The 27,477-nt window shown below is 58.2% G+C and overlaps 1 protein-coding gene across 3 annotated transcripts in view; it reads left to right on the forward strand.

Annotated features, from left to right (window-relative positions):
• The window catches only part of RBM19 (RNA binding motif protein 19), a 153,041-nt gene that overhangs the window by 19,428 nt on the left and 106,136 nt on the right, over nucleotides 1–27,477 (forward strand). For all 3 annotated transcript variants that reach the window (XM_030336074.1, XM_030336075.1, XM_030336076.1), the window contains exons 9-20: nucleotides 244–315; nucleotides 1,253–1,456; nucleotides 2,782–2,912; nucleotides 3,946–4,067; nucleotides 4,444–4,540; nucleotides 6,351–6,461; nucleotides 8,473–8,673; nucleotides 9,933–10,062; nucleotides 18,977–19,152; nucleotides 20,990–21,050; nucleotides 24,416–24,495; nucleotides 27,027–27,082. In XM_030336074.1, coding sequence (XP_030191934.1) covers nucleotides 244–315; nucleotides 1,253–1,456; nucleotides 2,782–2,912; nucleotides 3,946–4,067; nucleotides 4,444–4,540; nucleotides 6,351–6,461; nucleotides 8,473–8,673; nucleotides 9,933–10,062; nucleotides 18,977–19,152; nucleotides 20,990–21,050; nucleotides 24,416–24,495; nucleotides 27,027–27,082 — 1,441 coding nt within the window. The remainder of the gene's footprint in view (nucleotides 1–243; nucleotides 316–1,252; nucleotides 1,457–2,781; nucleotides 2,913–3,945; nucleotides 4,068–4,443; nucleotides 4,541–6,350; nucleotides 6,462–8,472; nucleotides 8,674–9,932; nucleotides 10,063–18,976; nucleotides 19,153–20,989; nucleotides 21,051–24,415; nucleotides 24,496–27,026; nucleotides 27,083–27,477) is intronic.

Raw genomic sequence — 27,477 nt, forward strand, 5'->3', positions numbered from 1 at the left:
TGACTCCTGTAGGCCCTCCACGTGTACAGCCGGGCCACGGTGTCTCCCCGCTGGCTCCCTGCAAAGACAAGCTTGGCCTGGGGGGGGGCAGGAGAGTCGGCTTGTGTTTTGGACACTGGGCAGAAATGGGAGTTCCCCCCCCACGTTCTGCTCAGGCTCCCCCCGGACACCTAGCCCAGCACGGGCACTCCTGGGTGACTCCCACCCGTGTCTACAGATTCTGTCTTTGTCATCGTCCCTCAGGGTACATCTTTGTGGATTTCAGCAGCGAGGAGGAAGTGAAACAAGCTCTCAAATGCAACAGGGAGTACATGGGTAAGGAAGCCCGCCTCTGCCTGCTCGCAGGGCTTCCTTCGCTCCTTCATTTGCCCCGTGAAGTTCTGTGGAGGGCCTGCTGGGGGCCAGACACTGCTCCCGACACGGGGGGATAGAGCAGTGAGCAGAACGGACCGGTCTCTGCCCTCCTGGAGGTTGAGAGAAAGCTGACACGCGGTGGGCAGAGACAGGCAGATGGGCTGGGATTGGAGGAGCCGCGTTTTGAAACAGGACTTCATCTACTTGGGCCTCACCCAGGTGACATTGGAGCAAAGCCCGGAGGAGTAAGGGAGCCGGCTCTGGCTTCGCGGGCAGGCCGTTCAGTGGAGGGGGCAGCAAGCACAAGTTCCCACCGTTGGGCGGGGGGGGGGGGGGGCACCCGAACAATGTCCACAGATGCAGCCTCTGCCGCATCCCAGTGCAGACAGGTGATTCAGGGCCAGCCAGTGACCCCCAGTGAGGACACGAGTGCTGTTAGGAAAGGCGGGAAGCCCGAGGAGTCTTGTTAGTAAGTCAGGAGGTAGGTTTTCATTGAGCACTTACTACCCGCACATGGAGGGGATGGTCAGGGTCTAATCAGATGCACAGGGTGCTGCACAGAGACAGTTTTCCAGCGTTGGCTGTCACGTGACACCCTTGCCCGGGCAGAGCTGCGAGCCCTGCGGGGGTGCCTGCCCCCAGAGGGGATGCGGCACAGGGGCCCGGGGTGGCGGGGCAGGCCCCCCCAGGGTTGAAGTCGGATGGGTGAGATTTGGGGAGGGGACCCTCCGGGTTCAGGCCCGCCACCGGCCCAGACTGCCACCCAGCAGTAGAGCCAGAGCCAGTGCTGTCGGCTTGGCCGCGGCACCTAGAAGGCGGCAAGGGAGTGTGGATCGCGACCCAGCAGTCCCGGCAGGTTCCGGGCCTGCTCCGGAGCCCTGACCCCCTCCTCCTGCAGGCGGGCGCTACATCGAGGTGTTCAGGGAAAAGAATGCCCCCACGGCCAAGGGGCCCTTGAAGAACAGCGCCAAACCCTGGCCAGGCCGTACCCTCGGGGAGAACGAAGAGGAGGAGGACCTGGCCGACTCTGGGAGGCTCTTCGTACGGAACCTGCCCTACAGCAGCACCGAGGAAGACCTGGGACAGCTCTTCTCCAGATTCGGTAGGGGCCCCCGTCTCCCGCTCACCGCGCACGCCCACGGCATGTAGTGCATGCACACGGCCTGAGTTCCGGTCCAGTCCGCCTCCCGGGGGGCTCCTGACCACAGGCAAATGGCATCACCCCTCTAGTCTCCGTCTGCTCATCCATAGATGGGGCTAATGATCCCTGAGCTGGGGTGAGCGTCGACATGTCACCTACATCGGGGGTTAGCAGGGCCCCCAGTGAAAGGTGGCATCACAGGCCTTGCGTGCTGTCGGAACCCGCCCTCTCCTGCCCTCACCGTTTGACCCCAGGACAGACGAGATTCGGAAACGTTTTGCAGAGCTTGCCCTTGCCGTCCGGACTGCCTCGCTGCTCAGTGGTTGAAGTCTGGTCACTGGTGGTGTGGATGTGACCGTGCTCTTCGGTCTGAGCTCCACCGTCTGAGGCCTCGCTCTCCAGACCGAGTGTCCCAAGTGCATTTGACGGCAAGGGTCATGTCCGCCGTCATGGTCGCTGCTGCTGTTCTCTCTCAGGAGAGAATTGGAAGGCCTGGGATTCGGCTTGGCACGCAGGGCTGTGTGTGTTTGTAAGGCCGTTGGAGGGAAGGAAGTGAGGGTTTGAGGTGGAGGGCGAGGCCTGGAAGCTTTGGGATCCCTCACTTCCGTTTGGAGGACGGCCGTGAGGACCTGAGCTCGGCTCAGTGCCTATTATGGGGGCAGGGCGGCCCCAGGCAGGACTCTGCGAGCAGGCACGTTGGTATAACCTCCCAGCCCATGGCCACTGCCCTGGTTTGCACAGCAGGGCTGGGCCGCACGGGCGAGGGGACGGGCAGGTGTCCGTTCAGGAAGATGAAGACAGAGAGGGCAGCCTGATGTTTAGGGTGGAAGCCGGTTCGGACAGGCTGTATTTAGAGCGTAATGATCACGTCACAGCAGAAGCCTCTGGGAGACTAACTCTGGAGCAGCACCGTTCAGCACACTGCACACAGTGACGCCTTTGTGGATGTACTGACTGCTGTCCTGTGAGCTCGGTGCTCTTGGGGTGCCGTGTTATAGACGAGAGACTGAGGCATGTGGAGGCTCGGGGTTTGCCCAAGGCCACACACATCCGTGTGGAGGCAGGATCCAGCCCAGGCACCTGTACTTTGAGGGTAGCCGCATAAAGGACTGTGAATCAAGGACACTCTTGACCCTTGAGGTGGTCTCGTGCCAACCACTTGCCACATTGTTCCTTGGGCCAAGTGGCTGTGACCGACCCAGAACAGCAGCTGTTATGTGTTAAAACCCATCGCGTGTTGGGCCCAGCCCCGGCCCCTGAGATGTTGACGCCTCTCCTGTCCACAGGTCCCCTGTCTGAGCTTCATTACCCCATTGACAGCCTGACCAAGAAACCCAAGGGCTTTGCCTTCGTCACCTTCATGTTCCCCGAGCACGCCGTGAAGGCCTACGCAGAAGTGGATGGGCAGGTGTTCCAGGTGACTGCTCGAGGCTGGCGGGTGGCGGCTGGGCCCAGGAGGTCGAGAAGGGGTGCGTGTGCCCACGTGCACAGGCACCCATGTTTGCAAGAAAACGCGCGTGATGGTGTGCGAAGCCACTCCTTTTTACCGGAGCCAGTGGAAGGTGGCTCCATGAGGGCAGGGCCCTTCAGCACCTAGGACAGCACCCGGCACACAGTACACACTCCCAACTGTTTGTCACACGAACCAATATGCTGTCCGTCCCCAGGAATACCGCTGGGAAGAGAAGTAAGGAAAGAGAGTTTGGACCTGGTCATATTAAATGGTCACAATAGGGTGCAAGAAACTCTTCCTTTTTTCCAGTGTTACCATGTAGTGTGCTTAGCAGGCCTGTTCAAGCCCAGGCCACCTCGAGCTCCCTTTCTCCTTTTTGCCCTAGGCATTCGTTCATTCATGATTTATTGATCTCTCCAGCTAGACCTGGCTCCTGCCCATGTGGTGCCCCCACCTCCGTGCGAGGGGACAGGAGGGGCCCCAGGCTAGAGGGGGTGGGGGCTGCTACAGGCATTTTGTTTTTATTTTTTTATTTATTTTTTATTTTATTTTAATGTTTATTTATTTTTGAGAGGGAGAGAGAGAGACAGAGCTCGAAAGGGGAAGGGCCAGAGAAAGAGGGAGACAGAATCCGAAGCAGGCTCCAGGCTCTGAGCTGTCAGCACAGAGCCCGACGCGGGGCTCGAACTCACGAGCCGTGAGATCATGACCTGAGCCGAAGTCGGACGCTCAACCGACTGGGCCACCCAGGCACCCCTGCAGGCATTTTATAAACTCAGTTTCCCTTGTGAGGCTGTGTCAAAAGGTCCCCACCAGTGTCCCGTCCCTGAGTCACATGGCCAGGCCCCACATTGTGTGTGGGTGGCCCACATGGTTCTTCCCGAGACTCTGTCCAGCCTTTCCAGCTGCCGGTGGAGGGACTGGTGTCCTGAGGCAGGATGCGGACGTACCCTTCCCCTTCCTCTCTCTACCCCCTTCTCACCCCCGCCCCCCACAGGGCAGGATGCTACACGTGTTACCGTCCACCATCAAGAAGGAAGCCAGTGAGGACACTGATACCTCAGGATCATCGTCTTATAAGAAGAAGAAAGAATCTAAAGACAAAGCCAACAGCTCCAGGTGCTTACCTGCTACCAGCCTCTGGGCCCCGCCCCTCCAGCTGCCCGGGTGCTCTGGCCCCTTGGGATGGGTTCAGCCTCTCGCCATGACCTTGCCGAGCCCCGCTTTCCTCATCTGCTTAATGGGGGGGAATCACAGTGGTGCCTTGCTTTTTTGGTGTTGTAAGAATTAGCTGCGTCAATATAAGCAAAGTGCTTAATCTGTGGCACAAAGCAAGTGCTGGTCAGGTATTAGGGATTGTATTGTCCTTGCTCACGTCTCTGGGCCCTGGGTGAAGGGTGGGCAGTGAGCTTACTTCTCTGGGGCTTTGCACCTGAGAAGACACTCCGCTCGTTCAGCCTTGGTCTGACCTCCCCGTTCTGCCTCTGCCTCTCAGCTCTCACAACTGGAACACGCTGTTCATAGGCCCAAACGCTGTGGCCGACGCCATTGCACAGAAATACAGCGCCACCAAGAGTCAAGTGTTTGACCACGTGAGTGGGCGTCCCGTCCGACACGGTGGGCTCCGGGCCGAATGCCGGGGGGAGGGGAGAAGGAGCAGGGGAGGGGCCGTTGTTCGGGGGTGATCTCCAAGCCCCAGGCCTCAGGCTAAAGTTGTGGGCACCCTCGGGGCCTCGTCGAGAAGTGTCCCATCCATGATCCAGGCCTGTGTCTCCCGGGCCCGTGTGGAGCTGAGCCAGAGGCCACAGCTGATGACAAACACCCAGCTGTGTGGTCTCCTCGCCACAGCCCGGTGACCTAGCTCTCCTCCTGTCCCACGTTCCAGATGAGGAAACAGGCCTAGGGACACAAAGCAGCTTGGCCAGGGTCATGCACCTGGAAAAGCCTGAGATGAGATGACACCAGGTCTGTTTGAGTCTGGTGCCCATGCACCGAGCCCGGTCACATGCCTCTCCAGGGGTTGCTGCACCCGGTCCCTCGGCCCGGGGCAGCCCCAGTCTTTGAGACGGGAAAAGAGGAGTCCTCAGTCTCTGCCCCGCTTCCTGTCGAACTCCAACCTAATTCCAGCTGACTCGTTCGACCCATCTCTCTAGCGCCCTCGGATCACAGGCCTTCTTTAAAATGCACGTGTGTGGGGGTGCCTGGGGGGCTCAGTCGGTTGAGCGTCCGACTTCGGCTCAGGTCCTGATCTCATGGTCTGTGAGTTCGAGCCCCGCGTCGGGCTCTGGGCTGACCGCTCAGAGCCTGGAGCCTGTTTCAGATTCTGTGTCTCCCTCTCTCTGACCCTCCCCCGTTCATGCTCTGTCTCTCTCTGTCTCAAAAATAAATAAACGTTAAAAAAAATTAAAAAAAATAATAAAATGCACGTGTGTGTAGTTACACCACAGCAGAGTCCAACTTAGGCAGAACCTCTGCGTGTGTTTTCCAGCCAGTCAGCAAAGGATTACAGGGGTTTCGGCCCATAAGCCCATTGACCCGCTGTCATTTACTCCTGCCCAACACTCGAGGTCAGCACTGTCCATTAGAACGAGAACGTGTGCCCCACGTGTACTTGGAAACATCCTGGTGGCCGTGTTTCTTAAAAAGCAAAAAAGAACAGGCGAGGTTCGTGCTCGTAATCTGTTTCATTTAGTTCAGTGGAGCTGAAACGCAGCCACGATGTCATTTCAACCTCATACACAGTCTCATACACAGACAACAAGATATTTTGTGTTCGAAACCCAGCACGTGTTTTTTTGCTCCGAGCACTTCTTGATTTCGCACGCGCCACATTGCAAGTGTTCAGTGGCCAGATGGGGCTTGGGGCCACCGTGTTGGGCGTAGGACGCGCACGGCCTGTTCAGGTTCCACAGGCACCCCACACAGAGAGTCCTGTTTTTCCAGAGCGTTCCGAAGGAGGAAGACTCTGACAAACAGGCGCAGCTTGTCCGTGATGGCTATGAAGGAGTTAAGCCGAGTAGGGGAGAGGGTGTGCGAGTGAGGGTAGGCTGGTCACCAAAGTGACATCTCCGCAGAAGTTTGATGGAAGGAGGGATTGTGGGGTAAGCGCCGTGCAGGCAGAGGTCAGCAAGTGCGGAAACCCCGAGGTGGGGATAAGTCGGCCTGCACGGCCACGGTGGAGGGTGAGGCATGAAGCTAGAGAGGTGGGCGCAGGGTCCTTGATTTACTGTGAAAGGCACAGAAACCAGAGGCACAAATCACTGTGGGTATGTGAGGGGCGTCGGGGGGGGGGGGGGGGGGCCCAGTCCCATCCGGCCGCCTCTTCAGGCTGTTGGGAGATGGGACGGCTGACTTGTCCCTTGCCCACCGGCTGACGGCCTCTTCCTTTCCCCTCTCCCGCAGGAGACCAAGGGCAGCGTGGCCGTGCGTGTGGCCCTAGGGGAGACCCAGCTCGTTCAAGAAGTACGGCGCTTTCTCCTGGACAACGGGGTCAGCCTGGACTCCTTCAGCCAGGTGGGTACCAGCTCGGCGAGTCACCAGCCACCGGGGAGCCGAGGGTGGAGTTTCAGATCCGGGTGAGCTGGCAGGTTTGAGGATCAGGCCTCTCAAGGATGATCAGTATTAACCCTTAAATTGTCTCTAAAGAAAAAAGCTTCACGCGGGCTCAGACGAGGGACCCGTTTGACTCGGATGGTGTCTCTTGGGGGCGGTGTGCAGGAGGACTGCCCTGTGACTCACGGCTTCTCCACCCAGATCGGAGGGGCCCTGAACAGCCCGTCCTCCCCCCCCCCCCCCCCCCCCCCGCCAGCACCTTACTAAAAGCACCCGCTATCTGGGGGTTTAGACCTTCCTTGGACCAGGTAGGTTACAGACCAGCACTTAAACATGGCTTATTCTCCACCACATAGGAGATTAGAGTAACGGATGGTCGAGTCTTAGCGGGCCCGCTGAGGCCCCCTCACACCCACCCCTCCGTCACAAGACACTGAGGCCCAGAGAGGGGGGCGGGGGACTCAGAGGTCACACAGTGAGCCTGTGGCAGGAGCTCAGGCTAAATCTCAGCTTCTGACTCCCAAACGGCACTCTCGTCAGCCGTCCAGACCCTCAGGTTTACCGTAAGAGGGCAGCTGGGAAGGAAGGCTGCGTGGGTATGTCAAGTAAATACACTAATAGCTGACAGTGGGACTGACCGCGGCGGTCGTCTACATTTGTGTGTTATTGTTGGGGTCACTCAGGTGACAAGCCGGGAAAGCAGCACTGCTTGCTCCCATCGTGGCCCTTGGATGGGGAGGGAGCCACAGGCACAGAGAGGCCAAGCCACATGTTCCGGGTCACAAAGCAAGTTAGGGTGGAGCCCCAGAGCCCACACCCCTAGCCATCATCCCCTGCGGCCGGAGTTGCACCTGAAGCCCACTGGGGTGCAGCCCTTCCGACCCACAGACGGCTTCCACCTCACCCGTCTTAGTCCTTCCAGCAGCAGCGAGGCCTAGAGGATGGGCGTGACCATTAGCTAGTCCATTTTGCAGATGAGAAAACAGAGGCCAGAGGGAAAGCAACTGACCCAAGTTTCCCAGTTAGATTTGTGGCCAAGTTGAGACTCATGCTCGGATACTCCAAGTGCCCGGGGTTTTTCCTTTACATCTTGGCTCCTTCCCGCCCTTCCCGTGTTGCTTTTCAGTACAGTAACCGCTGACATTCACAGAGCGCACGTGCTCTATGCACTTGGCTCGTATTAAGGCGCATAATTAAGTCCGTCCCCGCAAGGGTCCCGTGGAACGGGCACCGCGTCCTCAACGTTAGGTGAGGGGCTGAAGCGGGGTGCAGTACATCTCTCGGGCTGGATGGCTAGTGTCTTCGTTTGGCTTCTCCCAAGAGCAGACGCTGAGACAGGGTCAAGTGCATGTAGGTTACTGGGCAGTGCAGAAAATACTGGTGAGAAAGGTCAAGGGGAAGGAGGTCAGCGTGGGGGGTGCTTATTACAGTAACTGCTGGTGCAGCGAGGGGGCTGAGCTTTATAGGGAAAGCTGCAGAGCTCATACCTCACACTTGTCCTGCCCAGAGGACGGGGGACGCGTGAACTCCTGAGAGCTGTAGGCTGCTCCCAGGGTGTTAACCCCTCGGCCCTTCCTGCCTGCCCCACGTGTGGTGTCTGGAGTTCCAGGAAAAAAGGCTCTCGGCCCTGAGATGCACATCCTGGCCATTGGCAGTCTGGGCAGGAACATTCTGGAAGGTCCAGAGAGAGCTGTGGTCAGGCATTGTCAGAATCTGCCACAGCTCAGGAGGGAAGGGGCTGAGATTTGACCTGGGCTCCAGAGCTGGAGCCCTCCTCCCATTCTTTCCAAAAAGCTGCCCCCTGGAGCGGCGTGCCCAAGAGAGTGGGGCCTCGGGGGCCCGCTCCCTAAGCACCTAGCACCTGAGATCGCAGAGGGGTACCTGGTGCAGAGCCAGCCACAGATCGGGGCTGGTGTTGGGCTGGGGGATTCTCCTGCCTGTTGCCCCTGTGTGTTCATTCCCTGCCCCGCAGGCCGCAGCCGAGCGAAGCAAGACTGTAATTCTGGTGAAGAACCTCCCAGCGGGCACCCTGGCGGCCGAGCTGCAGGAGACCTTTGGCCGATTCGGCAGCCTGGGCCGAGTGCTGCTGCCCGAGGGTGGTGTCACTGCCATCGTGGAGTTCCTGGAGCCCCTGGAGGCCCGCAGGGCCTTCAGGCATCTGGCCTACTCCAAGGTAGGGCTGCCGGGGCCTGCTCAGGAGAGGGCGAGGGGGCCGACGGACCCGCAGGCAGGCTGGTGAGGTGCTGTCTGCAGACCAGCCCTCTCTGACATGATCTGCCAGCTGCCCCAGCCCTGAGAATACCTCAGGGCGGGAGAATGTGAGAGGGGCGCCCTAAACATCCCCCAGAAACCTGGCCATGGCTCCTTGCCTGACTCTGGCTTTCCTTGGTTTTCCATCCCTGGATGAATCGGGGCCATCATTCCCAGAGCTTCGGGTATCTTGTACTCGCGATAAGTTAGAAGTCACTCCTGTAAGCGGCCTGTCCCCCGTTTTTTGGTAAAGAGGAAGGAGCATTACATGTGCACACGCTTCTGTCATAGCGTGTTAGTTTCTTGCGGCTTCTGTTACAAATGGCCGCAAACGCAGTGGCTTTAAAACAGCAGCACTGTATTATCTTGCAGTCGTGGAGGCCAGAAGTCTGAATTCCAGTCGTCCTTGGGCCCTGCTTGCTCTGAGAGCACCCTTCGCTGCCTCTGCCAGAGGCTGGTGGCACCACGTGTCCCTTCACTCTTGGCCGTGTCCCCCCAGTGTCTGCCTCCCTCTTCACGTGGCCTTCTTTCCTCTGTCCCAGGTCTCCCTCTGCCTTTCTCTTACGAGGACCCTTGTCATTGGGTTGAGGGCCCACCCCAATAACCCGGATGCTCTCATCTCAAGATCTTCTACTTAAGCGATATCTGCAAAGATCTTTTTTCCAAATAAGGTCTCGTTCACAGGTTCTGGGGCTTCGGATGCGGACTTAACCTTTGTGGGGGTGTCACCCTTCAACCCGCTACGAGTAGCTTCTGTTTGTCAGGCACTTTAGCACCGCGCAGACTATCGGTGTCCAGTTCGTCCTTTCTTTAAAGGGAAAAACTCTGCGTGCACACACACTGCACTGTGGTATTGGCAGCTGGAGGGCGGGGCGGGGAGAATGTGGGTTTCTGACGGTCCTGATCCACTGTGCTGTGCTTTATCACTGGTTCCCTTCCCTGGCCCACTCCTCTCCATTGCCTGGCCAGAGAAAACACGAGGAGACCCAAACACGTCCAGTGACAGCAGACGCGGGGGCCTCTCCCCTGAGCCCCAGGCTGCAGCCAGGGGGCCCCAAGCTGCTCTCAGGGATCAGGCTCTCCCTTTGCTCCGTTCCCCGGGGTGAGTCGTCCTTGCAGTCCGAGCCTCGGGCTCTTCCTCTGCAGAGGGAACTGAGCCCCTCCCCTGTCCCGTCTCTGCAGTGTCGCCATGTTCCCCTGTATCTGGAATGGGCTCCGGTGGGCGTCTTCTCCAGCTCCGCCCCGCAGAAGAAGGAACCCCGAGACCCCCCAGCAGGACCTGCGGAAGAGGGCGCGGCAGAGCCGGAAACCTGTAAGAGCTGAGGCCGGGGTGCCCTGGGGCGGCAGGCACGGGGAGGTGGGGGGTGGGCGCTGCACTAAAGCGTATCAGGTGTCTGGTAAAGTTCTTTGTTCGTCCTGGAAACCGCTGCGTCTCGGAAAACGTCCTTCGACAGGTAGAATGTAGAATTATAGGCGGGGCGAAAGTAGCCAGCTTTTCCGTTCGTCAGTTAAAGGTTGAAAAAAACTCCCAGAACCTACCAGCAGGGATTTGGAACAGAGCAGGTGAAAACGACCTTGTTTTATGCATCCACCAGGATGCCTGGCCAAGGAGGGTGACTCCAGGGGAGATACGTACTCTCCAGGTCCTTAGAGTGGCATAGCGCCCCCTGGTCACCGACAGCTGCAAGGGCAGGGACGGGGGCGGCCCACTTTGGGGGTGGAGGGGGCACCACTGGCACAGAGACAGCACAGTTCTTCTTTGTCGGACCGCTGTGCACCTTGCAAGGCATTTTGTGTCCCCAGACGCCACCCACTAAGTGTCAGGAGTGTCCCCAGTGCTCGTGACTTCCTGAAACACCACCTACATCCCCTGGGTGTTCCCCAGATGCGCCCTAGGAGGGGAGAAGCACCCATGGGGCCATGACCACACCGTAGAATCAAAGACCTTGAGAAAAGTTTTGAAAAGGACCGGGGGTCCTGTTATCCACGTGTTGGGACTTTGCTCACCAGCAGTGTCCGCTTTCATACCTACCCCCATAGGGTTACCCATTTATTAAAATAAGAATTGAAAAAATAAGTCTCCCATCGGCCCTCTCCATCATCCCCAGAAAGGCTGTTTCACAGCAGAAACAGGGCGAGCGGAGTTCTCATTAAAGAACACTCCTTTATGGGCATCCGGGTGGCTCAGTCGTTTAAGCGTCCGACTTTGGCTCAGGTCACGGTCTCATAGTTCATGAGTTCAAGCCCCGCGTCGGGCTCTGTGCTGACGGCTCAGAGCCTGGAGCCTGCTTCGCATTCTGTATCTTCCTCTCTCTCTGCCCCTCCCCTGCTCCCACGCTGTCTCTCTCTCCCCCTCAAAATAAACAAACATTAGAAAAATTTTTTTAAAAATTGCATTTAAAGAACAGTCCTTTGGGGCGCCTGGGTGGCGCAGTCGGTTAAGCGTCCGACTTCAGCCAGGTCACGATCTCACGGTCCGTGAGTTCGAGCCCCGCGTCAGGCTCTGGGCTGATGGCTCGGAGCCTGGAGCCTGTTTCCGATTCTGTGTCTCCCTCTCTCTCTGCCCCTCCCCCGTTCATGCTCTGTCTCTCTCTGTCCCAAAAATAAATAAAAAAATAAAAAAAAAAAATAAAGAACAGTCCTTTAATTGATTAGAGCTCACAGTCCATACCTGCCCCCCCTCTCCCCCCGGCCCCCGACGCCAGGCTGGCTGCATTTGTCACGTCCCCGTGAGTCAGCAGAGCCTTCTTCAGGACTAGCCCAGTCAGCACATGGCACTCGGAGCCACTGGTGTGGTGTCTCTGTTCCGATCAGGAAGGGCCATTCTTCAGTCTCTGTGTTTCGAGGCTCCGGGAGCCTGCCTCCCTGGTCAGCAGGGTTACTGATTGTTGGTGTGAACCTTCCAAAGCCCTTCCCTACCCCCTGTTGGTGAGTTCGTTTTGTCCACACATTGGATTAGGGTTCCCTTCAAAACCTGCTTCCGTCTCCATCAGAAACAATTCTTGTAATGTAGTCATGTTTTTTTTTTTTTTATTTATTTTTTATGTTTATTTTTGAGAGAGAGAGAGAGAGAGAGAGAGACAGTGCAAGCAGGGGAGGAGCAGAGAGAGAGGGAGACCCAGAATCTGAAGCAGGCTCCAGACTCTCAGCTGTCAGCACAGCTGACGCGGGGCTCGAACCCACGAACCGTGAGATTGTGACCTGAGCCAAAGTCAGATGCTCAACCGACAGAGCCACCCAGGCGCCCCAGTGACGTAGTCATGTTCCATACCCAATGAGCCACCACCCTAAAATCATCAGCGGCCTTAGAGTTCACTTGCTAAACCCGAACCTGACTGATATTTTTTGGCCACAGCGAGCCCTCCTTTCAAGCTCGCTGGTTTGCCGGAAGCAAAGGACCCTCTCCTACCTGCTTGGCGGGACCACTGAGGCTGGTGCCTCCCTCGGTGACCACTGCCACGTGGCCACACTTGTTTGCGTGTTTCCTGGCGTGGCCCTCCGTCCACTCGGCTCTTCTAACGCTCATTTCATCTGTCGGTTTTTCTTGTTGAGGCACACGGCGAGCCACGAGGGCAAGGCGCGGCCGTCTTGCGCCCTGCCGGGGGCCCCGCGCCCTGTGAGGCCCCAGGCCTAGACTGGCGCCGTTGAACGTGTGTGGATGGAGTGAGTGGTGCCCGAAGAAGGGTTTCTGCACCTCTGTCTGGGCCCGTGAAAGGTGGGGGCCGCTCCCCCTGGCCTTTGGGGATGGACGGTTTGTCGTCCGGCGACAGCCCGCGTCAGAGCGGAAAGGGACGGTCACGGCTCCCGCCGTGCGGACCGATTAAAGCCCGCCCTGTGAGCTGCCCTCTGCTGTGTTGGAACCCTTTCCCGCTTCCTGGGACGGCCGCGGACGGGCTCATTTCCTTGCCGTCCATCTGTTTGGCTTCCCCGTTAGCAAGTCCACTCCGCAAGGCAGCTGCCTTGTCCGCTGGCTGCCCGGTGGGACAGCAGTGCGGGTGAGTCCACGGGCGACTGCTCCATGCCGGGCCCCGCGCTGAGCACCTCGGTGCTTCCGGGCGCAGCGCACAGCCCCTGGGGAACCTCCGTCTTCCTTGTCGGCCCCTCTCAGCCCCGCGGCCGAGCGAGCCGCCGTCCTCTGATGCTCAGTTTCTGCATCTGTAAAATGGGCATGATGACCATCCCGACCTCGCGGGGCTCCGGGGAGGGTATGGTAGATCACCGTTCCTCCGCCTCCGTTGTTCATTCAGCAGCAGAAGCCGGAGCGGATGGCCTGTCATTCAGAGGCGGGCACCGGCTTCTGCTGAGCGGGGCTGAGCGGGGCTGACCCCAGTGGGTGCGACACAGACCCTCTTGCCCAGAAGAGGCCCAAGAGGCACAGACAGGGCTGTTGGGGGGCGGCTGAGATGTCACACTAGCGGTAGGAATGGGCCCCGCGTACAGAAGCATTCTGGAGCTCACCGCGCGGGGGCTCTGCCGAGGCGTCGAACCCCAGTCTGCCCCGCTGCACCCCGCTTCCCGGGGCCTGTGTGGCCGTGTTGACAGCATCCCAGGCAGACTCCGGCCCGGCAGGCCCTGTCTCTCGGGGCTGACAAGACTCACACGAAGGAGGCCACGGAGCCCGGCGGCAGGCCTGATTTCAGATGCGAAGCTGTGCGTGTCTGGACCGATTTTGGGCCCTGCCGCGTCCCCCGTTACTAGGTGAATTCCCACAGAGCTCACCTCCTGTGCCTCCGTTTGCCCTTTCTGTTCCTTTCCTTACACGAATCGCATCCATGACCCTCTTCCCAGCCTCCTGTGCTCTTTTTTCACATGCTCCTCCCCCACACTCGCCCGGGCCTCCACCTTGTTCCTGAAGCTTCCCCGACCCCCGTCCCCGTTGCGTGGGGACTCAGCCAGCCCCCAAGCCCTAGATTTTCTCAGGCTCCAAAGGAAGGGAGCGGGGAGGGGAGTGGACGGAGCTTTTTTTTTTTTTTTTTTTTTTTCCCCCACCCCTCCTTCCTTTCTGCAAAGCCCTCCGTTCTCTGTACCGGTCTCCAGGGAGGGGGACAGTGTGTTTTATCTCCCCACAACCAAGACCCTCACCTCCAGATAAAGGGCTCAGAGTCGGGGGAGGTCCTGAAAAGCTGCTTGCAACTGATAAGAGTCTCTGCTGTCAGCCTTCAGCGCCCAGAGCTGGGAAGGGAGGGGGGGAGCCACAGTAAATTCTGCGGCCTGATTATAATAAAGCCCCATGTGGCGATGCGTGACTGCGTTTTATTGTGCTAACTACAGATGGAAGCACATTCTCCCCTGCCTGTCCCAGCCCCCTCCAGCCCACCTTGCTTTTAAATCCTTACCCCCTCCCCCTCCACGCGCACCCCCCACCCTCTGGCCCAGCCCTGCTTCCTTTCTTGCTTTCCTCTTTCTCTGGTTCCTGGTGATTTTGTTGGCAAACATCTGTTTGAGTTTCGCAGTATCTCGTTTTTCTTTCTCGTCTTTGTCTCCCCAGTCTGGCCCGGAGCAGAAGTGCTTTTTTCAGAAACGACCTTTGGCTTCTCGGCCGTGGCACCCGGCGTGTGGATGCAGGCACGGGCCCCGGCAGGGCCTGGCCTGGCCGCTCAGGGAGCGGGAGCCCTTCTCAGGGAGGTGGCCAGCGGGGACGCAGTTCCCCAGACTCCGAACTGTGGCGCAGGCAGCCCGCCCTGCAGGGAGAGAGCTGTGGGGTCCCTGCAGCCACTGTCTTTCTCTCTTGGCTGCAGGCCTCAGGGTTAGGGGCCTAGGACATTTCCCCCCAGATTTCTCATCAAGGCCTTGCCGGGCAGTGTGTGCAGTGTGGGCGTTTGGGGTGATGTTAAGACCGGTGAGACTGTTCTAGATCACCATAGGCCCAAGCACTGTTCCTACAGGCCTCGTGATCATCTTCTGAGGGGGCCTTCTTATGGTCATTCCCTGCTTTAGATCGCAAGAAGGAAGCACAGAGATGTTTAGTGACTTACGTGAGGTCGCGCCACCGGAGAGAGCCAGATGCTCCCAGAGCTGCGGCCCCGAGGTCTGTGCCCTGAGCTGCCACCCTGCAGTTCCTCTCAGTCACACTAAGTGCCATTTGCAGGGCACCACCTGCGTTCCAGGCACATGCCAAGTGCTGGGCATACTCATCGTCCGCAGATATTTTTGGAGCATCTGCTCTGGGCCCAGCATCGGGGACGTAGTGGTGACTGAGTCAGACGTGGTCACATCCTCAAGGAGCTCCCCTGATAGCCGGGGACATAGAGAAGTACTCAGATAAGGTGATTTCATGATGGAGTAAGGGCTTTGAGTCGAGGAGCCCAGGGGAACGTGTTGGCACGTGGCCAGGCCTGGGCTGGAGACCCCTGGAGCTGGAGTGGACAGGAAGTGCTCTGAGGGGAGGACACTGACCTGAGACCTGACGAGAAGCCAGGCCTGGAGAGACAAGACAGGAGCACAACAGGCCGAGGGGACTGCAAGTGCAAAGGCCCTGTGGTAGGGCTGGGTTTGGCGGGCTTCGCGTCAGAACAGAGGCCAGTGCAGCTGGAGCGGGCGAGAGGGGACAGACAAGGTGGGACGTGCTGGGGAGACCATCGAGGGGGCTATTCAGTCATCCAGACGAGAGGCAACGATGCCTGGGACCAGAGACCCTGTGTGTGGATGGAGTAGTGGCCACTGGTATTTCCAGACGACTCAGCAGAGTGCAGATGTGTGTGCGCGTGCACGCGTGTGCACGTTTAGCTCCGTGTTCCAGATTGAGGATGCTGAGGGGGTGGTCACGCCGGTCACACAGGGCCACACCTGTAGCGCCTGGCATCACCGGGACTCTGACCTAGGTCACTCATTCCTAAAGCCTGTGTGCTTTTCATAGCTCGGTGCTTCCTGGCTCGCCTGTGGGCCCCCTTCTCGATTTTTCCAGGCCCCCCCATTTTCAGCAGATCTCAAGACTGGTGCCCTTGTCTCATTAGTTGTCCCAGCATCCCCGGGGCAGTGAACGGTGCAGGCAGGTGGCTGCTGGAGACACAAAGGTTTAGAGAAGGAACAGACACTTCCGTGCTGTTGGAGAACGGACGGGCCACGTTTAATCACGCCTTTCATCCGAAGCCGGGCGTTCTTCCCGGACGTCGGGGGTCAGGGCCGTTGGTCGGCCCGTGAGCAGCTGGAGGAGCCGGTGAGGCAGGCCACTGCACGCCCAGGGAGGAAGTAGGTCCTGGCCGCCCCCACGGTCCCCTCGATCTTCCACTCCCCGTGGCCGGGCTCCGCCTGCTGTTCCTGGGGCGCCAGCCCCAACCGTGAGTGCAGCTCCGCCCTCCCTCAACCCGAGCATCACAGCTCCTGCCCCTGCCCCTTGTCGCTGCTCTTTGACGCCACCGCCACCCCCATCGCTGTTTCCTCTGTAAAAAGAATGTCCGTAGCCTTCCGTGAGCCTCTCCCCCAGCCTGAGGGTCCCTAAGATTTCGGGTTCAGGTGCAGCAGCCGCCAGCATTTTCACGGGCCGCCCACTTTTTGTGGTGTGGCTACCGTGGTCATTAACGAGGTGGTCCACCGGGGCCATTTAGCCCAGCGCCTGGTGCGTGGTGGGGGGGGGGTCTCATCGGCCTGCCTTTGCCCCCGCTTTTATCTCCAAGATGGGGAGTGCAAGGAGAGCCAGCGGGGTGGAAATGTCATTCCCAGCGGAAGGTCGTGGTTTCCGTTCCCATCGAAGCTCTCGTGCAGAACCTGAGGGCTCAGCCTCTTTGCATAGCTTTGCTGCCCCGTCATTAACAACACTTTGTCCACCCTGCTCTGCTTTGAACGCGCGGCCACACCACGGAGTCCCCTGCTGGGTAAACTGTGTTCGTTTCCCGGGTAGGGGAGGAGCCTTTGGGTTGATGTCTTCTTTTTTGTCCTGGAGCGAGGGTCTGGGTTCTGGGTTCACCTCCGAGGGAGTGGGAGGGGCAGAGGCTGCCTGTTCAATTGATGTTAAACAGACAACATCATCACCGCCTCCCGTTACCATCGGGGCTTGAAAGGGTTGTTTTATGACAAAGCGGTTGAAGCTTAATCAGGACCCGCGGGCCTTAAGCTCGGCCCAGAAGGGGCAGGGGAGACAGACGGGAGACGGTGTGGGTACTTGGCGTGAGAGCGAGGGGATGGGTTTGAACCCCAAGGAGCTTGGACTGTTTGAGTGCAGGTGTGCGGGAGGAGAGGGCTGTGTCGGTCAGCCTGGAGGCAGCGCGCGCAGCGGCCTCCCTGGGGCCTGTGCCGGGATTGGCTCTGTGCACAGGGACGGGCCACCTGCTCAGAACCTCCCGGGAGCGAGGGCGCAGTCTCATGACTGCTCTGAGGGACCTGCGGGATGGGGTTCAGTCTCCCCAGGAAATTGCCCCAAGGAGGAGGTCCAGAAGCTTGTAGGCGGAGGTCGGATGTGACCCTGGACCCTGATCGCGTGACTCGGGGAGGTTGGACCGACCCGGACACATTTCCTCATAGCAGGACTTCTCAGAGGTCACAGTGCTGTTCTCGGTCTTCCGAGGCTTCTGTCACCCCTGGGCGACCCTGAGCTGCGGCCACACATACCCGCCTGCTCATGGACAACCTCGTGTCTGCTCTTCCCTCTTCCTGAAATGCTGTTCCTTCTGAGTATGCGTGGCAAGAGGGCTGGGGGGACGGAAACGACAGCCCTCTGTGATCCCGGCCTCCAGAAACACCCCGGAGCACATCCTGTGTCCCCTTCCAGCATCGCCTCCCTGTGTGTGCGCCCCGAAATTGTGTGGACAGAACGTGATTGGGCTTAGACTGTTTACTGTTTCATATCTTAATTTCTCTCATAATTTTTATATCATAAGCATCGTTCTGTGTCATTACACATTCTTTGCAAACATTTTTTTTATTATTTTTCTTTAATTTTTTTTTTTTTAATTTTTTTTTTTTTTCAACGTTTATTTATTTTTGGGACAGAGAGAGACAGAGCATGAACGGGGGAGGGGCAGAGAGAGAGGGAGACACAGAATCGGAAACGGGCTCCAGGCTCTGAGCCGTCAGCCCAAAGCCCGACGCGGGGCTCGAACTCACGGACTGCGAGATCGTGACCTGGCCGAAGTCGGACACTTAACCGACTGCGCCACCCAGGCGCCCCTTTAATTTTTTTTTAATGTTTATTTATTTTTGAAGGAGAGAGAGACAGAGCGTGAGCGGGGGAGGGGCAGAGAGCAAGGGAGACACAGAGTTGGAAGCAGGATCCAGGCCCTGAGCGGTCAGCACAGAGCCTGACGCGGGGCTCAAACCCACAAGCCGTGAGATCATGACCTGAGCTGAAGTTGGAAGCTTAACTGACTAAGCCACCCAGGCGCCCCTGCAAACATTATTTTTAATGAGCACGTATCATCCCAGCCTTTGGTAGCACTGTTCCTAGGGTCCTATTTATCAGTACTTAATAGTTTGTGTCTCTCTCTTTTTTTTTTTTTTTTTAATTTTTCGATGTTGGGTATAACTCTGAACTTGTCTTGTTGCGGTAGATGAGGCGTGCTCGATATATGTGGCTCCCTGAAGTTCTGTATATTGGGAATTTTAATTGAACGTAACATCTCTTAGGTTCGTGGGGTATTTAGAGGGTTCTAACTTTTGCTCCCATTCTGTATTCTGTCATTTTTCCGGAAGTTTTGAGTCGTGTTTCAGTTTGAGAACTCGGCCGCGTGTTGTTTTGAGGTTTGTGGTTCCGTGAAACAGCTCACGCAGCAGTTTATTTTGAAGTTTAAATTGACACGGCTTAGTCCAAGGCTCAGGCTTCTGGTCTGTGTCTCGTAGTCCTTTTTTCTTTAAATTTGCATATAAGTGTATCTATTTTGAAAGAGAGAGAGAGAGTGCAAACGGGGAAAGGGCAGAGGGAGGGAGAGCGAGCATCCCAAGCAGGCTCCACACTGCCAGCGCAGAGCAGAGCCCGACGCGGGGCTTGAACTCATGAACTATGTGATTGTGACCCGAGCTGAAGTCAAGAGTCAGACGCACAACTGGCCGAGCCATCCCAGTGCCCCGCCAGAGGCAGGATGCAGGACAGCCTCACCCCTTCCCCGTCTTCCCCCAGCCCCCTAAGAGTTGCTGGAACCCAGCGCAAGCTAGGAATCGGGGCCCCTTCCTGATTCCGCCCAGAGGCAGAACCCCTCTGATCTAGCACGTTCCGTGCTTTTGGCCCGGGGCTTAGACGTTTAAGGGATTTCACATTTAATGAATGTGTGTTTTTTGCGGGGGGCGGGGGGACCCAGTGCCAGACAACGAGACCCCGGAAGGTGAAAAGCCAACAGAGAGAGGAGCTGAGGACGCTCCAGCGAAAGGGGAAGAAGAGGAGGAAGAGGAGGAGGAGGAGGAGGAGAGCCCCCCTGGGTGTACCCTGTTTATTAAAAATCTCAACTTCGCCACGACTGAGGAGACCCTGAAGGAAGTGAGTGATGGCTACAAACGGGGCGGGGGTCGTGGGCCCGGGAGGCCGTCCGCCGACGTGGCTCCCAGGTTGATTCCGCCTGTGCGCGTGGCTCGTGCTGGTACGGAGTTGGACAACCAGCAGCCGGCCACTTGACGTGCCTGTGGGGCTGTCCCGTGGACCCCTCACCAGGGGACCTGAGCAGCGGCCAGACCAGCCGAGGGGCCGGGAAGGACACCCCCCTACACGGAAGGGGGTGTCATCGGTGCTAGCATTGTGCGTGCAGCAAACAGAGCCCCCTGCCCCGGTTTTCTCTGGGGGGCTAACTACCCAAAGGCAAACGTTAGCACCACCTCCTTGCCTGACGGGAGCATGCGGGAGACACAGGAATGAATGAGGGACAGTCCTGCCCGGAACCCCTGGTTGGGGTGTGGGTTCTGCATTCTTGGGAGGGAGGCAGAGGGTGAAGAGGTAGGTATCTCCAAGCAGGTGTTTGGGAAACACCAAGCGGGGCCTGCCCTGAATGGGGTTGGGGGGCCTTCGGAAGGAATTGGCCAGAGACAAGCAAGTGGGGCCTCCAGTTCCAAAAGGTTAGGGTCTGCAAGCTCCCCCCACGGGTCTGAGAACCGCTTACGGGAAGACTCTCCGGTTCTGTGACCTGGGTTTGGCTCATTTTTTTTTTTAACTGCATAAGTCAGTGATGATCAGCAGTGACTATGATTGATTCCGGGGAAAAAAAAAAAAAAGATGACCATAAGGATCGAACTAACTGACTTCTAAAAGTTCTTTTGAGTTCTGAGATTCCACAGATAGATTCAAGAGGTTTCCACTGAGTCCCAGAGGCGGGAAGTTGGCTGCTGGGTGGGAAGGAGGCCAGCCTGCATCTGGAGGGAGAAACTGGGAGAAACTGGGAGACTGGGAAACTCGTCTCCTCTCTGGGGGAGACGAGGTCAGAGCCTCCACTCCGAGGCCATCTGGCCAAGGCTCTGTGATGTGGCCGTCCTCTTGCCGGTTAGAAGGGTGGCCACGGCAGAGGGCCCCGGGCTCACACAGCAGCCTCTCCAGGGCAAAGATTGACCAGACCGAGCAACTAGAAACCCAGCCTTGGGCTTTGCACTGGCCGCTCCTGAACCTGTTGTGGTTCGGTGTGAGTTTGCTTTTGGGAAGAGGCACGCACCAGCCGTGACGCTCGCTGCGAATAGGGCAGTGCGGCTTGTGGTCTGTGTTTCGTGCCCGGTCTGCCGGCTCTCCCGGGTCCGGGACGGGACTGTCATCGGGAATCGATTTTCCCCGGAAGATGCACCCAAGCTTCAGACTTAGGCGCGTCCTCAAGAAGTGAGGACTTCTGGAACGGGGAGTCCCGGCCAAGGCGATGCAGTCCAGGTTCCTCCCGGATAGATGCGAAGACTGGGCTCCAGCCGGTTCACAGTCCCAGGGCCACCAGCCCATTGGAGGCGCTGTCAGAAACAATATGCAGCCCGCAGGGCTCCCCTCGTGTTGCCCCGAGTTACGGGTCAGAACGCCTGGACGTGGATCCCGGTGTTAACGGCGCAACCCTGGCGAGCCCTTTGGGCTATCTGTGCCTCAGTTTCCCTATCTGTAAAATGGGCGTGTCGGGAGAATCTTCCCGCGGAGTTGTTTTAGACATCTGCTTGGGACAAGCGAGATCATCTGAGTGCCTGACACTTGGATTAAGAGAGTCTGTAAATGTCTGCCCCTTAAGCACAAGCCGGGCAGGAATCACAGCCCTCTTGGGGCCCGTGGTCACATACGTGGCCTCCGTCTTTCGAGACGTGCCTGCACTGGTTGCAGGATTAGCCTGGACGTGCTGCTGATACACGTTGACGTTCCTTTCCAGGTGTTTTCCAGAGTGGGAATGGTGAAGAGCTGCTCTGTTTCCAAGAAGAAGAACAAAACAGGTATTCTTTACGAAACCGCATCCGGAAAGGATGATTCCAGAAGAACCCGGCGCTTTGGGTGGAGGGGCAGGGATACCGCCCGCTCTTCTGGTCTGAAGTGTTGCCCCCCTCAGACTCCCAGCGTCCCGCCTAAAATGGGCCCTCCTCTGTCCCGGGAGACTCCTGCGTCCCGTGGGGGCAGCCTTGCCCGTCAGGCTCTTTGCCTCCTTGGACTGGCCCGTGGTCTCACGGCATTTGATGGGCCACCAGGGTTGCCACTGTCCAGTAACGGAAGCCTCTCCCTCCTCCCAGGACCTCTGGGCTCCGGAAGTTTCGTAGAGAATAGCAGGAAGGAGACCAGGCTTGGGCTTTCCCTCTTTGCTTCCAGAAGAAACAACCCAGACGTAGAACCTGTGGACCATTGACCACACTCCCCCCCCCCCCCAGCCTGTGGGTGTCTGTGCCTTGCAGACAACCCTCATCTCCCCGTTACGCCTCAGCTGTTGGCTCGGGCCCTTGCTCCCCGCTTGTCCCTTCTCCACCACCGGCTTCCTGCGCGTGACGGACAGGCCACACGTCTTTCCTTTTGCCCAGCCGTTCAGTCCCCTCCCTTCCGTCGGGCAAGATTTACAGGGACGCCACCTGAGTCAGTCAGAGCCGTGACCTGAGACACAGATGAGCCGGCGGGGCACAGCACAGGGTGACGAGGGGCCGGGTCCCAGCACTGGCGTCTGCACGTCAGCGTGAGGCTGGCGGGTGGGGACGGCGGTGGCCAGCCGGAGCAGGTGCACAGAGGAAGGAGGCCGGAGGGGCTGCTGCCACAGGGCACTGTCCCTGCGTGTCTTTAGGGAGACACAGGAGATGCCCTTAGAAAGGCAGGCCAGCCCCGGGTCACAGGATGGCTCTTGGGCCCTGCAGAGGAGTCTGGGCTTTTCCCCGGAAGCGGGGGCAAGCCACGGCAGGAAGGTTTGAAGCAGACACGTGGCACAGACGTTCGGGAGGTGCTTGTGTTCGCCTGCCGTCACGGAGCGCCACAAACGAGGGGGCTGCAGCGACACGAGTTTGCCGTCCCACAGTTCTGGAGGCCGGAAGTCCAAGGTCGAGGTTTCAGCGGAGTGGTTCCTCGTGACGGAAGAGCCTGCTGCGGCCTTCCCCCATGGCTTGTAGGCGGTGGTCTTCATGCTCACGGGGGGCTCCCTTTGCCCGAGCCTGTCCTGTGTCCAGATGCCTCCCCCTTTGAAAGGGTACCAGTCATGCTGGGTGCCCTCACGCCCCCATTTTTCACTTGATCGTCTCCGTAAAAGAGCCTTTCTCCAAATAAGGTCGCATTCTGAGATGCGGGGGCTTAGGCTTTCGACACAGGAATTGAGGGGGGGACCCAGTTCAGACCGTAACAACCTCTTCCCCAGGGGCCGCAGGGCTAGTCTGGGACGTAAGAAAGGCAGCTAAGCACCAAGTAAGTGATACGAAGGCTCGGTTTGCCCCGGCTTCGGGAAAGGAGGCGACCCCTGACTTCCAGGCCGGGAGCGGGGCCAGGAGAGCTGCCCCCCGCTGTGCCCGTGGGTCACGGTGTCGCCGTGCCGCTCTCCGCGGTCAGCCACGGTGGAGCCCGCCTCCACGTTCACCCCTCAGGAGCACTGTGGAGCGTATGTTGGAAATAGTTACCTGATCCGTCCGTGTTGCGGGCGCCTCTCACGACCCGCACTTAAGAGCCCGTGTTGGAAAGCCCTGCTCGACAGGGCTCATCCATCCATCACCGCGTGAGGGAACTCGGCCGCCTGTGTGCCAGGGAGGGGGCCGCAGGAGGCCGTGGAAAGCACCCTCAGCAGGTTGTCGAGGAGACATTTGTAAGGACGGGGCCAGATGCGATGGTGAGGGCTGAGCAGAAGGGACCCATGGGGAAGTTGAGGCAGAGGGGAGCATCAAGCGGAAGAACCCCATGAGCCCCAAGGGCCGCAGGGAGGGAGTGGCGTCACCCGTCACGGAAGCCGCCAGCACGGCCAGAACCACGCCGAGGCGGGGAGGGTGGGGGGTGCGTGGGAGGAAGCCGGACCCCCAACTTTTTCTTCTCCACCTGCCAGTCTCAGATCGGGGCTTCCCATTGGCTACACCCCACAGGAAGCCAGAAGGTCAGGGAGCCCAGGTGGTGCAGCCTGTGGAGGTCAGGCTCCCAGGGTAGGAGCCGGGCAGCGTCAGGGATCGGGTGACGGACTTGACTGTTAGTAGTTGCCTTTCACACGCTCCTCCGCGCCCTCCAAATATCCCGTGTGCACAGACCCCCACAGACCACCCTCGGCCTGGAGTCTCCCAGGGAGAGCTTTCCGGTGTCTGAGGTTGTCACAGGGTGGCCATGGCTGGCAGCCAACAGCTCACTCGGGCAGAGACTCCCTTCTGTGGCCCACAGAGCCGTGTTTGGACAACGCACGGGGTTTCCTGCTGCACGGGGGCCCCATTTGATAGCACGTGGCTGTGAATGGAAACACGGGCAAGCAGTGCCCCGGGAGGGGCTCGGGTCTCACAAACCGCACGGTAGATGCGAAGAAGGGACTGTTGTGTGGGTCGAAGGTGACGAGTCTCGATCCTCACTTGGACCCGTCAGATTCGAGCCAGTCCTCTGAGCTCCACTGTGAAAAAATGAATATACCTGCATGACATGCAGGGAAGGAGGCACGTGTCCCATTCTGTGACATAGGGCAGGATGTAATTAGACACACGCCCTGTAAAATCTCTTCCCCCCGCCGTCCACATGATACATAGGTACGTAACGCGCATGCATCTAAAGTCAGGAAGCAAACGTCCCCGATGCTTTTGAGCTCTCCCTCGCTCTCTGAACCCTTGCGCCTCACTACCTAGAAGTGGGGGACCAGATAGGTTCAAAGAATTCATCCGCTCTCCCTGTCCGAACTTGGTATCTGAAGCCCAGGACCAGCCGTCGTTGGATGGTCAGAAACACCTGTAAAGACTTAAGCCTCTGGTGCCTTTGACTTTCATGCGTATATCCGTCGCGTGCATTGTGTGTGGAAGCAGGGGACTGCCTAGGTAGGGACTGTGCAGCTTGTCACAGCAATGGTCATCCCTGTTCGTTCCTGCTCCCTCCCAAAGGCGGAATTCTATTAGGAAGTTAATTATCATGCCAATCATCTCTTAATTAATAGTCAGCTGGGCCTCAGGTGACGGCTATATAACTTCGTTGGCTGATTCTTCAAGATGACTGGTAATAAACGGGACACCAGGAGCTAAAATCTTTTCGGGAACGAAATGGGGTATGAGGAAGGGAGCAAAGAGGGGACGTCTAGGGGTCCGCCGGAGCCCCTGCCCTTGGGTTCGCGCTCTTTCTTCGCCTTTCTGCTCCCCCCACCTCACCTCTCTTTCTGACTCTCCTTTAGGAGAGCTGCTCTCCATGGGATTTGGGTTCGTGGAATACAGGAAGCCGGAGCAGGCCCAGAAAGCTCTCAAGCAGCTCCAGGTAAGGGTGGGGATTTCAGCTGAGATCCATGGAGGCGCTTGGTAGGTGGTGGGGGGGGCGGGGCAGGGAGGGTGGAGGGCGGTGGTCCAGCCTGTCAACACTCCTGAAGTTAGCGAGAATGTGGGTAAGTCCACATTTTCTTGGCTCCCTTGCTTCCTCCAGTTCTCCAGGGCACTGTGGCCCAAGAAAAATTAAGAATCTTCTTCAGCGCTCTGTGGTCATGGTAGTGCGTTCACGAATCCACAGCTCTGTGCCAGATCTGGGGGAGGCTGGCAGAGTGGATCTCTGAATAAATACGCAAGACCAGGTCACGAGAAGTGCTTGGATGGAAATAAAGCAGGCATCGTGATGGGCAGAGAGGGTTACTTTACATTGTGTGAGGGAGGCCTCTCTGAGGAGGTGACCATTGAGCTGGTCGCTAATTGACAAGAAGGAGTCAGCTACACAAAGATCTAGAGGGGAAGCAGTCTAGGAGGAATACACAGCATGTGCAAAGGGTCTGAGGCAGGGACTCTGAGGTAGGAATGAGCTTAGTATGTTTGAGAGGCAGAAAGAGGCCATTGTGGCTGGGGTGGACCGTGTGTGGGCCCAGATCTTGTCAGCCTTTTAAGGACCGTGGAGTCCAGTGTAAAGGCAGTGAGATTCTGTCGGAAGGCTTGGAGCACTTTGGGGAAGGGACTGGTTTATGCTTCTGGACGGTCTCTCCCGCTGCTGTGCAGAGAGTGGATGACAGTGGGGCAGGTGAGAAACCACGGAGTCGTCCAGGCAGGAAAGGGTGTTGGCCTGGGTCGGGCGGAGGCAGGGAAGATGAGGACAAGAGGACTAGACTCTGAGGTGTTAGGACAGGGACTCCACACAGAACGGGACCTCCTGCTGGGCCCGAAGTGCAGGATCAGATCAGGCGCCTGGAGCAGGAGGGAGCTGAGCTGGGACTGCAGGGAGCGGCACGGCCTGGGATGGGCTCCTCCCCCGTGAGGCAGGCCTCTGCCCGAGACCGCGTCCTCCACACTCTTCCCCGATGCCGCACATCCCAGGCCCTTTGGTGGCTTTGCGGGCAGGGAGCAGTGCCCTCCTTTCTGCGGACCCACTCGTTCCCTGCCGTCTTTGCTGACCCCTCGTTCTGCAGGCCGAGCGCTCCTGACTGTGCCTGCAGGTCAGGCTTCTAGACCCAAGTCCCTGGAAGAGCTTCAGGGGGTCCAGGGACCCTTTTAAGCCGTATTCCGGATGTCCTATGTGCACGCCGGACAAAGAGGGCCTGGCCTGAGGCCAGGTGGCATGAAGGTAAAGGAGAGCTGAATCGCGCCACGTGCATGGGAGCCTGCTCACCTTACCCGGCTCTCGTTCTCTCTCTGGCAGGTGCCCCTGGGCCAGGCACGGCTGGGCTGTTCTCAGGGTGGGAAGGGCGCCCATAGGGGGCCCCCGCCCTGTCCCAGCAGAACTTCTGGCACAGGAGAGAGGCCCTGGGGGGTATAGGAAATGTAACCGGGCGCTTAGTTCATCTGATGGTTTTTGTAGGATTTTGAAGACCTTGCCCTTGGCTCAGGGCAGCTTCACGAAGGGCCGAGTTGGATTTGGGTAGGATGACGGGGAGGTAACGCCTCCGGGGCCTCCGCTCTCTTGGAAAGCTCTGCTGTCTACCAGGGCTGCATATCCAGACACCCTTGGGGGCCAGCGGGCAGCGTGAGGGAGTGAGGGGGCAGGCATCACCCAGAGCAAAAGCTGGACGCTCGTGCCCTGTCGAGAGGGCGGCCGCTTCTTAGCTTCAGCCAGTTACGCCTCGTGGGGCGCCTCTCTGGCGTTTGATTTGTGTGTTGTTTTTCAAAGAGACACTGGCAGTCCAACTTTGTCATCGGGTGCCGCGTAGGCATTTAGCTGGCGTCGCCTCTGCACGTCCAGTGGTCCATTCTCTGCCACGTAATGCAAGATTCTGTCAAACTCCACCTTGCACCTGTTGCGTTCCGTACCTCCCTGTGTGCGTACATGTGTGCACGTTGCCACAAAGAATCGTTTACACAGAACTACCCGTGCTGTATCTTATGGGAGACTTAAGGGATTGTCGAGGGTAATTTTGCTAATACGCCAGTTTTGCCTTAAGGGACCCCCGTGAGAGCCTAGCATTCACTACACCTCCTCTGCGGTTTAGAATTTTTTTTTTTTTTTAAGCACACAGTCTAGCCTGAACTCTTGCTGCAAGCCGGACCAAAGGGGCTTGCTTTGCCTAAAAATGCTTACAAACGATGGAAAATTCGGTGCCCCTTGATTGGCATAAAGGCCAAGGCCCACGCATGGCTCAAGAGGGCATTGGAAGGCTGGGTCTGTGTGACCACCAGCTGCTGTCTGGGCTCGGCCTGAGCCACCTCCAGGAGAAACTCTTCTCTGTCCTTGATTCCAGCTGGCCCCGCTGCCCGGGGATAGTCCCCCCTCTGAAGTTTCCTTTCCTCTCCGCTGACGCCCGCTCTGTTGGAGAGCAGCGGTGTGGGCGAGTGTTGCTGGGGAGACAGGGTGACAAGCTGTGTGGTCTTCTCTCTTAGGGTCACATCGTGGACGGCCACAAGCTGGAAGTGAGGATCTCGGAACGAGCCACGAAGTGAGTCTTCGTTGCCCCCTCTCTGCTCTCCTCCAGGCGGGTCCTTTCTGCTCTGGGGCTGGTGTATCGTCTTCCTGATTAAGGTGACGTCCCATTTGCCAGCTCCGAGGCCCGTTTCTGTGATGAACTGGGACCACTCCAGTCCTTTGAATAAATATTTAATGCACATTTGTCGTAGTACGAGGAGCAGGAGCGGGAGGAAGCAGCACATTCTGCTCATCTTGGTGTTATAAATAAACCAACAAAGAATTGCCAGTTGCTGGTGCTCTGGACGAGCCAGAGAAGCGATAAAACCTTGATGTCCAGCTTTATAAGGCTTTCTTTCCTGGAGCTGGACACCGGAGCCCAGAGACAGCCTCCAGTTAATTTGAAAGAGATTCAGTCAGTGTTAAGAG

This window comes from Lynx canadensis, chromosome D3 (assembly GCF_007474595.2).
Source record: "Lynx canadensis isolate LIC74 chromosome D3, mLynCan4.pri.v2, whole genome shotgun sequence".
NCBI lineage: Eukaryota > Metazoa > Chordata > Mammalia > Carnivora > Felidae > Lynx > Lynx canadensis.